Here is a 14,900-nt window from a genome sequence, read left to right as displayed (position 1 = left end):
AGTGCAGAGGCATATAAGGGTCTTCTTTTCTACAGCATAAAGTGAACTTGTTAGCCTCCACTCATACTGTACTACACTCAATATACTGTAGTAGTCAAACTACAGAAATTTCAAGAGAAATATATCTGCTTTGACTGCTATGTCTTCTCATTAGAGTTCATCCACATTAAGGCAAGCAGACTTGCTTGTTAATAATTGACAGTCTTTGAATCTTCTAATTATATCTGCTTCCTTTTCCAACTGTTAACTTTATTTCTATGTAGTCTGCAGTTCTGTCACTGTACTGCTAGATTGGGGGACAGCAACAGTGTATGCCTCAACTCGGAAGGTTCTGTACCATTCACCCATGTTTTTGAGATATGTTTTCCTGAGACCACTAAACAGAAAGGTCACAGTTACCTCTAGATCTTGCAGAAATACCTCAGGAATGTGGGAATGATTTGGATTTGTTTGTTCATATTGTTTTGTTTTTTTTTTTTTTTACTATCACTCTTCTTCACTATCCAAGAACTGTGCTCTGCTCTGGACAGGGTTGGTGTGCACCCCTAGATAAGGGTGCTTATTTCACCAGAAGATGTTGTCATTACTTGGTGTATCTGACTTGAGAATCTCCAAGCAGAACCTGTCAGTGGGCAAGAATTCAGAATTTCTGAAAGTCCGCCACAGGTTTCTTTTTACTTAACTTAGGCTTAGAGGACTAGTCCTTCTGAAGTAAAGTACAGAATTTCTTTTTCACTCGTGGGAGGCCACCTCTGGGGGAAATGCTGTCTGCCTAAGTTTAGGGATCTTTCAGCTGACTCTTAAAGTGTCTCAACATAGGAGTGGAAGAATTGAGAAACCTCACTTACTGTTTAATGAAATGCAGAGTAAATTTGTATTCAGTGATTAATCACATTGTATTACATTGCACTTTAAAAACGCTGTCTGCATAGACTCTGCAGCTTAGGAAAAAAAAAAAGTGGGGAACTTTTGTTTTTGATACCAACTTCCACGTGAACCCAAGCAAAATGTTAGTGTGACTTGTGGTCAAACAGATATTTATTGTCATTAAAAATTCTGAATAACGATTTTAAAAAAAGCAAACCAGAAAGAAGCTAGAACTGAAGTGAGGATCCCCTTGGCAAACCTATAGAGGTTATGTGAAAATTATAGAGAGAAGAGTTCAGCAATTCAGAAGTCAAGTGAATGTATTCATCTGTGAATAATTGGTATTATAATAGTTTGAGTTACAGAAACTCAGTTCTATAAAGCAGGATTCCTCTGACAATAGTATTTCTACCGCCTCTGGCACAAATACTGCCAAAAGACTGGGTATCAATGGTTAGATTTCAGATGAGTAGTTTTAAAAGGAAAATTGAAAAGGTGTTAAGGTGTTAACTTGCAATTGCACATACTCTGTTAATTTTTTAAACAAAGTTAACTTGAAGTTTTTCTTCTGTAAATAGCTATCCCATTCTGTTACTTACTGAAATCTTTAATATGTCATGAATCATACCGACTATATATAAAATAAAAAGTGTGGGATTCTGCTCTTGATAATTTGCAGTTTTATAAATTATCAGCGTTAAGGTACAGAAAAGGGGACTCCAGGTGAAGCTTATTTTTTAGCAGCAATCCATTAAACCATTAGTTCCTGCCTATTAGCCCTTTAGTTCTGCATCAGTTTTACCCTGTGGTAGCTCCTTCTTCCTTTTTGAATCATATTCCACTGTTTTGCAGGATTCAGAGATCAATTTTACATTTTCCTGCCTCATATGACAGCTTCTCAGGTCTGTGTTAACCTCACAGTAGTGCCTTTTTTCTTTCCAGGAAGTATAAAGGGAATCAATCTAGGTGATGAAATCTAGTATCGACGTCTACATTTGGTCACATGGTTCCCTGCTCCATTAAACACTCTTCCTACTTGTACCACTCCCTTAGCTTTACTGGGGAAAGCGGGCAGGATAGAAAGACAGACTGGTGATGGGTTTTGTTTTTAAGTGTTGTATTCCTTGCTCAGCTTTTCACTCTTCCTAGAGGCTTAGCTGTCTGTGTAAAAGAAAAATCTGTGTAATGGTGCTATGGGTGCTAAGGATCTGGAACGAAAATTTCTTCTCATATCCCAAACCACGTTTCTTTGCACGGAGCAACGCAGCCCAGATGAGAACAAAAAGGTGTTGTTTTGAAGGGGCAGTTTAAATGTGAGGACTACAAGTCTACTTCTGATATGACCAAAAAGGTGAACGCTGGTGAATGGGCTCAAAGATAAATTAGGTACGGGACTAAGAGTCTCACTGAGGTCCCAATGATGTGAGCAGGTTTGTGTTAAATAAATTCAAATGAGAGATTTAAGTGGGTTTGTGAAAGCCTGAGCAGAAAAGGCTTCAGTAGTTGGGATGGAAGGGGTTGAAAGCAGGAAGGCTTTTATTTGAATGATGGGAAAAAGGTTGATTCTTAGAAGTATGTGGACAAAAAGAATTGGGATTTTAGAAGTGTTGGTCACCTGTTGGTTACAGGTCTGGGTGGCTCAGGTGACAATGGTACTGCTGTGAAATAAGAACTGGTAGGAGTCTGGGAGGGAAAAACTTTATCATTAACTGAGTTCTCTTGACTAAACGTGGGTGAAAACCCAAATCAACTAGATTATTGCTTTTGTCAGTAAAAATACTAAATGTTAGGAGGGCATGTTCTGCAGTAGCTGGCAATCAAATGCTGTTCTTTCCTAAATCTTAGGCGTTGGTTGGAGGTATCAATTTTTTTAATGTTGTGACATAACACCAGTTTTATAATAATAGCGATGTTTTAACCAAAGCTCTGTTTTGTGTGCATCCTTTGATGAGGTAGCTGAAAAATTTCCTGCATTTACTGGTTTTGATGCAGTGAAAACCTCACAATTCCTGGGAGGAGGGACATCTTCTGTGGCACGCTTTGTGGTTGCTTTGTCCTAATTAAAAACAGTGATAAAAAACAACATGCACAACGTATGTTTGAATAGTACTGCATGAGAGAGTGAGCTGGACTTGCTGACTGTCATTGAGGAAGACTTGGAATTTAATGAAATGTGTAATACAAGGATTAATACCATTTTACTTAAATGTGCTTTCTCCCACACTTAGGAGTTTTAGGAATGTACTTGTGTGTTTAGGCAAATTATGGGTTCTCATCCCAGATGGAGCTCACAGGGTGGACAAAATGGATGCACTAGTGAAATGGGCTTATTTAAAGTACAATTCTTTGATATAGTAGATGTCAAATATATCTGACATTTTATCTGACTCTTACGGCAAAGTCAGCCTAAAAAGCCAAAATCAGTGTATCTTTAAAAATTTCAAGTTTCTTATTAATTTATACACTTTAGGACATGTTAAATGTCCTTTAAAAAGACTTTTACTCCCTTTCTGTGCTTTATTTACCCATCTTTGGAGTTGACCTGAGGCTAAACCCATTGCATAATAAGGGATTTTTTTTGTCTAAGTTTACATCTTCCTGTTTAGTTTCAGGTTTGCTGCTTCTGTTATTAATGAAAATCTCTTGCACAATCTAGGGAAAGATTACATGAGCTCCTGAAAAGTTATGTGAATAGGTTGTAGCTTGTCATCAATAGAACAGTGACACTGACTATAGAAGCTGCTATCAAATCTACAGAACAGCTGGAGAAAGGGGATTTTTTTTTCCCTCAAATCTTACAGTTCTGCATAAGGATTATTTGTAACAACAAATACACACTCCAAGTGAGACTGTGTTTTTATTGTAATATGATTGTATCTTTAGATAGTTTTAAAGCTAAAAGGTTAAGATTTATTCCTAATGTAGTGGTTAAACCACCTGCTTACATATGCCACTCATGGGGAGGAAATTCTGAAGTACAGCTGTGCTTCTCTGAGCTTTTGTGAATTAATTCTCAACACTTGTACTTGCACAGTGCTTGTATCTTCAAAGCAAGATCTTTGTAACTCAGTGTGAGGTTGGCAGACACAGATCTAGGACTTAATATCCCATAAATCAAAGCAACCTACAAATACCAAGAACATTATGGAGGTGCTCACATAGGAGTTCATTTTGAAATGGAAGAAAATTTGTTAATCTCTGGTAACTATTGGCTGTGATTTTCAATTACAATCACTTGGCCACAACTTCAGCAATTTTGCAGAAATATGAGCAGTCTGCACCATTACTTGAATTTGAATGTAGAAGTTTCAGCTTTTCCCAATCTCTTCCTTAGTCTTCTGAGCTGTGTCTTGTTATTGCTCCTGAAAAGGACGTTAACAATAGTATTAGGTTTGAATGGTCTTCCTTCTATATTTGCTGATCATATTGCAAATGTGCCTCCAAACCTTTTAGATCGGTGCCTTATTTGTATTTCACTGCAAATAGGTTAGTAAAAAAAAGGCATCCTTTCTGAAAAGAAGTTTAATATGTGATTTTTCAAAGGCACAGAAAGTGCAGGTAAGAAAAAGGAAAAATGAAAACAGATGCAGAAATAATGAAAAAACGATCACATGTCCATGTTGCTTCAAGTTGAGTTGCATAATATGGAGGGAAGGCATTGGTGATGAGGCTAGTTTAAGGACCTATGCTTACCCTTCTGCTTACATACTCATTGCATAATTGCAGATGTATATGAGGTCTTGCTGCAGACAGGGTTGCTAAATGGTCCATGTCTAAAACAAAGATCCTCATTTTTTAAATCCACATTTTGTCAATGCAGTGAACTTGAGTACAGAGGTGGGAATGAATGGAAGATTGAGGAGATGTAGCTGATTTAAACAGTGAAGATGTCTTTGAATTGACAGTGGACATAAATTGAAAGGAGAGGTGCTGACTGAGGGCAAAAAGTCTTTTCACTGTTGTGACAACTACGTATTGGTACGGAATGCCCATGAAGGTCATTTAGTCTGCATCCATGGAGGTTTTCAATATATGGCTGGATAAAGCCCTGAGTAAGCTGGTCTGCCCTCATAGCTGACCCTGTTTTGAGTAGTAGGTTGGACTAGAGACTTCCTGATATCCCTTCCAACCTGAATTATTCTATGATTCCATGGATTGCACTTCCATTTGTTTCATTGTATAATGATTTCAAACCGCTGAGGTTCTAAAAAGGGAAAATGAGAATAACTGTCTTTAGAGTCTGCATTACCCAAATGAGAATGACTGAGTTCTACATCATTGCTTAGCTGTTTTCTTTTAGTGTTTTATCTACAAATGGGTATATATAAATTACATTAAGTAGGAAAGGCTAGCAAGTCGCCCTTGTTTCCATAGATTAGAGTAGGAACTGTGAACACAACTGAGTGTTCACTCCTTATACTTCTAAAGGTCCTTAGTATCTGTAATTTGCTCACGCTGAAATCAACAGACAGCTTGCTTTTTTCCTTGAAATGTGAACACATTGATTGCCTCACACACTACAGCATATTCTAATATCCTAGTCTGTTTACTGAGGGGTACCGGTGCATCTAAAGTTTCTTTATTTCATTACAATTCAGTTCGAATAAGGAGAAAATCAAGACGACGCTCACAGTGGGGTAAAGGCATTATTAAGAAGAGGAAAGTCAATAATTTAAAGAAAGATGAAGATGATGCAAAGTTTGCTGATGATGAAAATCATGGAGAGGACAGTAAATTGCTGGAAAATGGAGAGCTAGAGATCAGCACTGACTGCATTGAGGAGAATGGGGAGGAAACAGGAGATCTCTCTATGACAAATGATGAATCCTCTTGTGATATTATGGATATAGATGCAGAGCAGAGGCTTAACAATGGGACATCAGGAAAGGAAAACAATTTTGCATCCACAGAAGAAGAGAGCTCAAATGAATCTCTGTTAATAACCGACAGTGTTACCCTGAGTACTGAAAAGGAATTAAGGAAGGACTCTACATCAAAAGGGGACTGTGTGAATGGAGAGACATCTGTACACAGCTCAGAGGGTATACCTGTTCCAGCATGTCACAATGGTAAAATGGAATCAGTTGATGTTGTTTCACCCTGTGACAACAGTGATGGGTGTAGTAACAAGCAAAAACCTTCATCTGAAGATCAGCCAAAGGATAAAACAGAAGCTTGCAGTGAAAGTCAAGGAGATGATCTAGTGAAAGCTGAGTTACCACATTGCAGCAATAATGAAAAAACACTACAGAGCACAGACATTGAAACTAAAGATGCTGAAGCAGATAAAGAAGGTATAGCTTGTTTTCAATGTTTCTGTCCTTATCTTAGTGTCCAAGTTATTTTGTGTGTATATTTTTAATGGTAATCTTATGTTACAATGACTATTATATAACATTCTATGAACTGCTGTCTATTTATTTGAAATTTTTAGTATGCTTACAACATATAATTCCATAAAGATAAATTAGAAGTCCACCCTTGACTTGCTGTAATGTTATCTTAGGCAAGTAAGCGTATTTCTGTACTTACACGATTCTATTTATTTTTGTAGGCTTTATGGGAAATACTGTAAATAGTGAGAAAACTTTTCAACAATAATTAAGGATTTAAAAAATATTATCAATGCAGATAAATATATGATACATGTTTTGGCCTGTATGTTCTATCTGATCTTTATTTTGATCTATATGATATGTTTTGACTTGTTCTGTTAGAGATTTATGATAAAAGTATCATTGACATTTGATAAAACCCACAGAAATACAGAATATATTCCTTTAAAAACATCTCATTTGCTCATAGCAAAAAGTTAAAGCAGTTTAACTCGTAGCAAAAGCCAGATAAACCCTTGTTTATCTATTGGAGGAGGTATCTGGCTTTGGAGTTACAGTCAACACAGTAACAGTGCAGCAAAAAGATAAGAGAAGGAGAAGGGAAATCCTGGTGGTGCATGAAAGAAGGGGCCACGTCCTTTGAAGACAAGAGACAGTTTCCTCAGGGAAGAGAAATAAAAGCCTTATGCGTGATTGCCTTTGTAATTAGCTTTTCAGAATTGTCTAAAAGAATGAAATCTTTACTTCAAAAGTTAGCGTTGAGATTTACAAAGTAAATAAGCTTTAATGAGAGATCTGAATTATGAGAATATCACTATATACATGTTGTCTGTGTTTGTACATACAAATTTTCTCTAAGGGTAAGGAGAACAGTAGAAGAAAGGTCCTAAGAATATCAGAAGAAGAGTATGATGTACGTTAAGAGCCTTTATGATTCTAAATTTGTAGTTGAATTTTGTATACGTTAAGGATGGTTATAATAACAGGTGGTCCTCTGAAAAAAACGCATTATAAATAGTTGAGGAAGAGAAAAAAACAGTGAATGAAGAATCAAGAGATATAAAAATATTTTGTTCTCCACAACAGGATTGGACAACAGCTTTAATATAGGGGTGGAAGAAAACAGAAATGTGTCACAAAAACATGAAGTTTCGGGAGTAGAGCAGGTGTTAGAATTACCATGGTGATGAAGACATGGGATGCTTTGGAGAGAAAAAGGAGGATTTTATTCACTTAAGCAGAAAAGATTTTGAGCGTTAGCTTAATACCTGAACCTTCCCTTAGAAGCTGCATAATTTGATGTTCCTAAATAGTAATGATACAATGGGAAAACTTTCAGTGACATTCAGTTTTCTGTTGGGACTTTGGAGTTCAGCTTTAAAGATGACCAGTTTCACGTGTGTTTTCTGAACTGTGGTTTTGTGCACCTATAAACATTAAGAATTCTGCAAAGCTGATGAATAATGTGCACTGCTACTATCATGCTTGCTTGGTTCAAAAAACCCCAACAAACCAAACAGGCAAAATCAAACCAAAGTGAAGAAACAAGCTGCTCGTTTTGAGACTGACAGTGCTGACAATTGTTTTTCAAATTACAGGTGTATTCAAAAGCAAGAAAACACGAAAAGTCGCTATGGAACAGGCGAAGCCCGCAAGTTTGGAGCAGGTCCCGGAGGAACCATCGGATCCCTTACCCTCTGTAGTTGTTGACCATGACAGACTAAAGGTAACGGAACAGAAAAATAAATTGTACTGTTAACAGACTCCATGAAAAATGCTTCCTTTTTCTGTTCTCAAGCAATATTTTCTTTATTTTTGACTGCAAAAAAGTATTACGGCAGTGGTTAACTTTTGAAGATATTTTGTTGATCGGTGTTTTTTGCATGAAGAGTTAATAAAACTACTGAATCCTTACTGTCTCGTCATTACTACCTTTACAAATCCAGTAATGGCACAGCAGTCCACTATTTTAATTGCAGTTTTTGCAGGTACTCATATGTGTTAATTGGACATGCCAGTTACTGAGGAACTGCTGGGTGCCTAGTAATTAGGAGTTAACTCTTTTCCCTTCCTGTGTACGTGTACTTGGTGGAAAGAACTGTTAGTGGATTGGAAAGCAAATTGGAATTTGTGCTGATGTTTTGACGTTCTAGACTGAACCCCTGCTGTTAATTTTCTTTCAGTTTTGTTTCTTTTTAAGCAAAGTTACAACAGAATTTGCTGTCTTCTGTTGTAGAAACTAGCTTGACCTACTATGAAGTTTAGATCCCATTTGCTGTGGAGTACAGATGATAATCTCCTTGGAAACAATAGAAGTGTTATGAGAAGAAAAAAATTCTTAAATTTTACTCTCTGCTACTGTGTAAAATACACACTTTCACCTTTTGTTTATGAGCAGTTTTACATGTGTTGTTCCCCACCCCCCTTCTTTTATTGTACCATTTTTCAACGTTTGTGGAATTCCAAATGTGTTTCTATTTGGTACTTCTTACCATTTCATGCCAATGCAAGTTCTTAAAAACGTCTGCTTTAGCTATCAAGGCTGTTATTTGTGGTTTGCTTTGTCATAATTATTGACCAAGATGAAATGCGATGAAGTATTATTCAAACAGAACAAACGTTGCCCCAGCTATACTGAGTGTAAAATCTTAAGATAAGAAAAAGAAGTGTGAGCATAAGCAGAGAAATGAAAAGAGACATTGAGTCCTTTTTAGATCTACATGGAAGCAGTGGCCTTACTGATATCCAGGTGTGGTCCATTTTATTTATATGTATCTGTATAAAACGGGGCTTCATAAGGAGATTGCATTTCTGATTTGTCCTTAAAAAAAGAAGTGATTATAAAAGTGCTCTTAACTTCACCTTTTGTTGTTCCAACAGAAACTGCTTGATTTGGTGGTTAAGAAAAGTGACAACCTGACTGTTGACCAACTTGAGAGATTGTATTCGCTCCTCAGTCAATGCATCTACAGACATCGTAGAGACTATGACAAATCACAACTTATAGAGGTGATGTTGTACAGTTTCTTTTATTCTTTATCTGAATTTTGTGAGACTGTTTTTTCAAGAATTAAGTTAATCTATCAAATTATTATTGTACTAGCAGGCAGAAGCTTTAAATAGACTTTGAGGAAAGTATGTGTAAACAGAAGAGAGTTTAGTGTAGTAATGACTTAAAAACCAGAGGTGGTTTCTAATAATACTTCCCTCAGAAAAGGATTAAGAATTTAACCTAAAACAATGGAGGAAAAAGAGGAGGGAGACAGCAGTATGGAGAAGCACATGTTAGCAGAGTAAAAATGGAGAGGCGCATGCTAGCAGAATAAAAATGGAGTAGAAGCAGTTTCCACATTTGTGGTATGAATAACAGTGGACGTAAAGTGGCTGCTTTAGAGGCGCACTGAGCCGGTGTTGCTGCAGTTGCCCTTACTTGCATTTGCGTAACTAGGCCAAAAAAAAATTACGTACCTCTGCTCCATGCAGTTTGCTGATTGTGACTTTCATATAAGACCTTAGAAGTTTGCAAACTTCATCTAGATCAGTAAGTACACCCTTGGGAAAGCCAAATACAGCGTGATGTAAGCCAGTTGTCTGCTTTGCTGTCATCCTTGGCCTCTAAAGTGTGTGCTGTCAAAGGCCTCCTGTCTGCATCAACAGTAAGTTGGTCATTTCACCACTGGCGTAAGCTAATCGTAACTCGGGACAAGCATTCCCTCCAGCGTCATTGTTCTAACTGTAGAGGGGTTTGGATCAGCTTGCTGACTCAACTGATCACCAACCCTGCTGAAAAAAGGACAACAGTTGCTAATTTCCAGTTGAATCATTGAACACTAAATATTTTTCTCCAGGAATATTTTACAACAAAACCTGGAAAGGCCTTAGCATGGGATATTGTAGTGTTCCTGCAAAATACTTTTCAAACCATTTTCATGCTATTCCTCTGTTGTCTTCACCTAAAAATATGTTTGAAAGTCTGTGCCAAATGTTAGGTAGATGAAAAAGACACTTTTCAAGCAGGAGTATGTAGAGACCGATCTTTGCTTTGATTCTCCAAACTGTGCAGATACGTGTTTACAGCTGGGTCACCAATAGCGGAAGTGTGCCATAAGAGTTGAATTCATGCGGTGTGCCATTGCAGTGCTTTCTTAATACCTATCGTGTACATTAATTATATAAGTGACCCTAATACACTTTGATTTTTCTCATGGACTGTCATAGTGGAGTGCTTTTCTGCCTTAATACTTCTTTAATTAGTTTCCTCTTACCATATTTTGCTAGCAGATAGCAATTAATAAACAGAAATGTATATTTTCCTGTTAATTTTTTGTTCAGGTTTAAAAAAAAGTGCCCAGTAAATAAGATTGTGTAATGTAAATTTATTTATGTCTCTATATCTATGTATAATTGATGCTCTGTGTCTCTTGCAGGAGATGGAAAGAACAGTTCATGTGTTTGAAACATTCCTGTGAACTCGTCAAGATGGGTGGGTTTATCCTCTCAAACTGCTCATGGGAGAGCAGTCCTCTGAGCCATTCAGTTTCCATTTGCACCAAGTATGTGCAGAGCCTTGGTCTTAAGTGCTCTCTCTTTTTCTTTCTGTTGAATTTGGTGCTATTGTCTCAGGTACCTGAAACCAACCAGCCTACAAGAACCAAACGGAACTTCATATAGTTGTATCTGATATAAATAAAGAATACAATGCCACAGCTTGGAGATTTTTGGTGCTACAGAAACTGTTCTCATTTCTGCTCTTGTTCACTCTACATGCATTATCTTTGGGGAAACTTCAGGCAAAGTGGAGACCAACACATACAAGAGGACTGGAAAGAGCAGATCTAAGTTGAATATTTTTAAACAGGCAATGTTTTTTTATTTTTTTTTTTCCCAAGTTTTCTCTTCTCTGGGGTAATGGACAAAAAGATCTGTTCTGAAGAAGGCAATGATGCATTGTGGTAGGAATCTTGAGTAACTGGATGTACAATAATTTGAAGATGAGGCTCTCTAGAACTGCCTTTAATGTGCCTTTTAGTCAATTGAGAAAGATAAGGCTAATCAATTGGTTTGGATTATAGCAAATGGCAATGTTAGAAAGCTGTCTTCAGAATGAAGATCTCCAAAAGGATGATTTGTATTCTCTTCATTGGATGGCAACCAGTATTATGGTTCTAAAATGCCTGTCTTACTCTACAGAACTAAACTTAAGACACACTGAAAAAGCCACATACTTTACCAAAATGGTGAAATTCCTTTTTCATTGGTATATATTTGTTTTAGAAACAAGTTACACAGTGAAACTCTTCTGTGTTGCTAAAAAGTAAGCATTTTCCCACCATCTCCTTGTTTTCCATTTTGAGTTCTTTAAGAAAACCAAGTTTAATACTGGCAGGTTTCTTCCTGAAGTTCCGTGTTTGTAATTTAGCTTGGACTGTGCAGTGCAGGAAAGAGACACTATAGTCTGTCAAAGTCCTGGAGCCCAAGCTCACTTGAAAATAAAACTTAAACTAGGCTTCACAGGTCGGTCTGTGCAAAGCATTGCTAATGTTGGGGGGGGGGGTTGGAGGACAGCCTTTTGAATCAATCTGTTCGGACCCGAGTTCTCTGGGTCTGAATTGTGTAGTTCAAAACCTTTCCTTTCTGGCAACTGGAGAGAACAGTCTAGGCAGTTTCAAGAAAAACATGTTTTATCACAAGCTCAGTATTAAAACATTACCTGGGCTGCTTTATTTCAAACCTACATGGAAAGTGTTTTAGAGACGTTGGCTGGTGTTACCGTCATTAACCATTCATTGTGACTGTCCCTGCGTAGCTGCGGAAGTGTCTTTCCAGAAATATGCAACACAGTGTGATTAGTTTTTAATTAGAGAAAACAGACTACTGCAGAGATACTGAGCTACCTCAGCTTTTTGTATTTTAGTTACCAACAGTGTTTATGGAGAACTGTAATCACTCTGCTCCCATTTACAAACTGAAGCTAAGGTACTTGTCTCCACCTCTACGGCTAATAGTAGTATAGTGCTGCAGAGAAACAAAACATGGGCCTTGGGCTACTGCAGTAATCTAGAGTGCTTTGTATATTATGGTTAAACATAATTCTATCTTGGATCTTTTTCTCCCCTGAATGCCACTGTTTTTCTTCATAGCTAATGGCAGAAAAAGGTTTTAAGCATTCACGTACATCTAGTTACACCTTCTAAATGCAACCCATGCAGAAACACTGTATTTTTTAGGTGGGAAAGTGCGATTAAAAACAACAAAAACAAGCAGAAAACACATTTTAAATGAGATTCTTTGATCTCAGATTTGATTATGGGATTTTTTTTCCATGTTTCATTTAGTATTTATTAGCATCATACCTGTTTGAGATATTTTTGTGTCTGGTACATTAACAGCATTTTGTATTTTGATGGAAATTGTTACAAACTTTAAGATTTGATTAAATAAAATGTAGCAGATTTTTTGTAGCAAGTTTCTGATAAAAGGGTTTTTTGCAAGTCTCAGGTTCTTGCTGCAGAATTTTTTAAAAATATTTATTCCAGTTTCACTTACTCAAAGAAGTTTTTGTTCAAGTAACAGCAGCACTTGTGGAAGATAAAACTGCATACATTTTTAGATGATAATAAATTTATATGAATTAAAACAGTTGAGAATTTTAGTCACCAGTGAGTGTGAAAAGCAAGTTTAAGCTAATGCCTAGCATTAAAAATGGTTCTAAAAGGTCAGGTTTCTAAAGGAAAATTTTTACTGTCAGTTGTTGATTGGGAAAAATCATAAGAGGCAACTTTACTAATTAAGGAGCTGCCATGTTGTTTTAGAGAAAAGTAGCTGATATCAGATGTTCTAGTGGACAGCTTACCTAAAATGATATACTCGCCTTCCTAGCCCAAATAACCACACTTCAGTTTTTGTTTTCCTTTACAGACGTCTGGTGGTTATAGAGTTAAAACAGCTGTTAATCTATCCATGTGGTCTAAACTTGTTTACTCTTTGTATGTTTGGTTTTTTTTTTTTTTTTTTTTTGGCCACATAGCACTGGCAAGAGTTTGTACAAATTGACCTCTCTTCCTTGTTTCTTGTTGTGAAAATTGCAAATAAACTCCAATGTGAGTCCTTGTGCTGGGGTCAATGAAATGTGGCCGGCCAGAAGAAAGCAGTTTTGTCTCTGGGGCTGGTGGGGCTGTCTTGGAGGTAATAGAGTTGCTCTTGGGTGAAGTTGATGGCTATGGAGTTAATTGTATTTGCAAGCTTGAATCTCACCTGTGATTAATTTTTTTGTTTTGTTTTGTTTTGTGTCCTCTGTATTGTTACTTGATTTCTTCATATGCCAATGTATTTATAGATTACTGGTTTTTATAATATCTTGTCTTTTTTTTTTTTTTTTTTTAAGTTGGTGGGTCAGCTCTGGTTTTACCAATCAGTCTCCTGAATGGCAGGTCCTGCAGCTGATAGTCATTTATTTTGTTTTTATTTTATTTTGTAATCACAACATAAGCTTGAATTTGGGCTTGTACTTGCATCTTTTGTATCTTGTACATTGGGTTATTTAGACATTGGGGAGTCCTGTTTGGTTTCATTAACGTGTGTCTACTTTGTGGATTAAGTAGACTTCCTTCATCAACTATGGTATATTTTGGATTCTATAGTTTTATTCAGAACTGTGTTTAAATTGATGTTTTGCATTTTGACTTCATTTTACGTTAGTTTGAAGTAAGTTATTTAATTTTTTTGAATTTCTGGAAATTTTGAACATTTTACTGTAATTTGTAATATAACTGCTGTGAAATACTTGAATAAAGATGACAAGAAAACACAGCTTTAGCTCCGTCAAAAATGTATTTGAAAGAAATGCTGCCTCCTAGCTGATTTCAGTCTTTTTCTTAGCAGACCTCCTTGATTTCACAGTTCAGATGTTTTACTCTGGGGTCTTGCTGTTCAGTTATTTTGAGCGGTTTAATTTGTAACTTTTGCTTTCGGTGTTTGTCCATTAAAGAAAAAAACCTTCTATTAATGATTTTGACTGAAGAAGTGAAATTGGCATTGCACACTGGCAAGTGAATAACTTAATTGTTATGAAGGTATGCTCTGTGCTTAGAAAATGTTTTATGTTCAGTTGCTGGGTACCACCCAGGACTGCTTATAGTACATCAGCATCCAAGTAATACCAGCGTTTCTCATTAGAGGTTTTTTAAGGAAATGCTCTCCTTCCTTCGTATTTTATCAAAGTTCTTACTTTCTGTGGGCTTTTTTTGTTTGTTTGTTTTTAAAGATGAACTGCTAATGTATATAGGAACTTCTTTAGTCCCACCCCCCTCACCCCCCCAATAATTCATCCATAGGAGAGCAAGCTGCTAGAGGTTATGCGAGTGAGGAGTCGACCCACATCTTACTCGTTGGCAATTCATCCAAAGCTAACAAACTGCAAGTGAAGTATATAATGTGGAACAGAGTATGAGAAGCTCTTCTGTGGGTCTGTTACGGCCTCTCTTGAGGTGTAGGACATATAACACACCTGCTTGTTTTCCTCTTTTCCTTTCTGTTTACCTTAAACTGTGGGGCTCCTGGGCAAAAGGCTAGTTGAGGAAGAGGGTAATAGTAACTCATTTCATGTCTGACTCCAATTCACTTTTATATACAGCTTTGAAAGCACACTTAGATACGGAATGTATCTTCTTATATAAATTATTATGTAACTGTAATCAT

The 14,900-nt window shown here is 36.8% G+C and overlaps 1 protein-coding gene across 4 annotated transcripts in view; it reads left to right on the top strand.

The window, feature by feature from the left end:
- ATAD2B (ATPase family AAA domain containing 2B) overlaps positions 1-14,174 on the top strand; it is an 80,116-nt gene extending 65,942 nt beyond the window's left edge. For all 4 annotated transcript variants that reach the window (XM_049818432.1, XM_049818430.1, XM_049818434.1 and 1 more), the window contains 4 exons: positions 5,466-6,161; positions 7,802-7,929; positions 9,084-9,212; positions 10,631-14,174. In XM_049818432.1, coding sequence (XP_049674389.1) covers positions 5,466-6,161; positions 7,802-7,929; positions 9,084-9,212; positions 10,631-10,672 — 995 coding nt within the window. In that variant the 3' untranslated portion in view covers positions 10,673-14,174. The remainder of the gene's footprint in view (positions 1-5,465; positions 6,162-7,801; positions 7,930-9,083; positions 9,213-10,630) is intronic.
- Positions 14,175-14,900: the final 726 nt, after the last annotated feature.

Source organism: Accipiter gentilis, chromosome 16, assembly GCF_929443795.1.
Source record: "Accipiter gentilis chromosome 16, bAccGen1.1, whole genome shotgun sequence".
NCBI classification, from domain to species: domain Eukaryota; kingdom Metazoa; phylum Chordata; class Aves; order Accipitriformes; family Accipitridae; genus Astur; species Astur gentilis.
The sequence above is the reverse complement of the archived record's forward strand: the minus strand, read 5'-3'. Positions and strand labels throughout refer to the sequence as shown.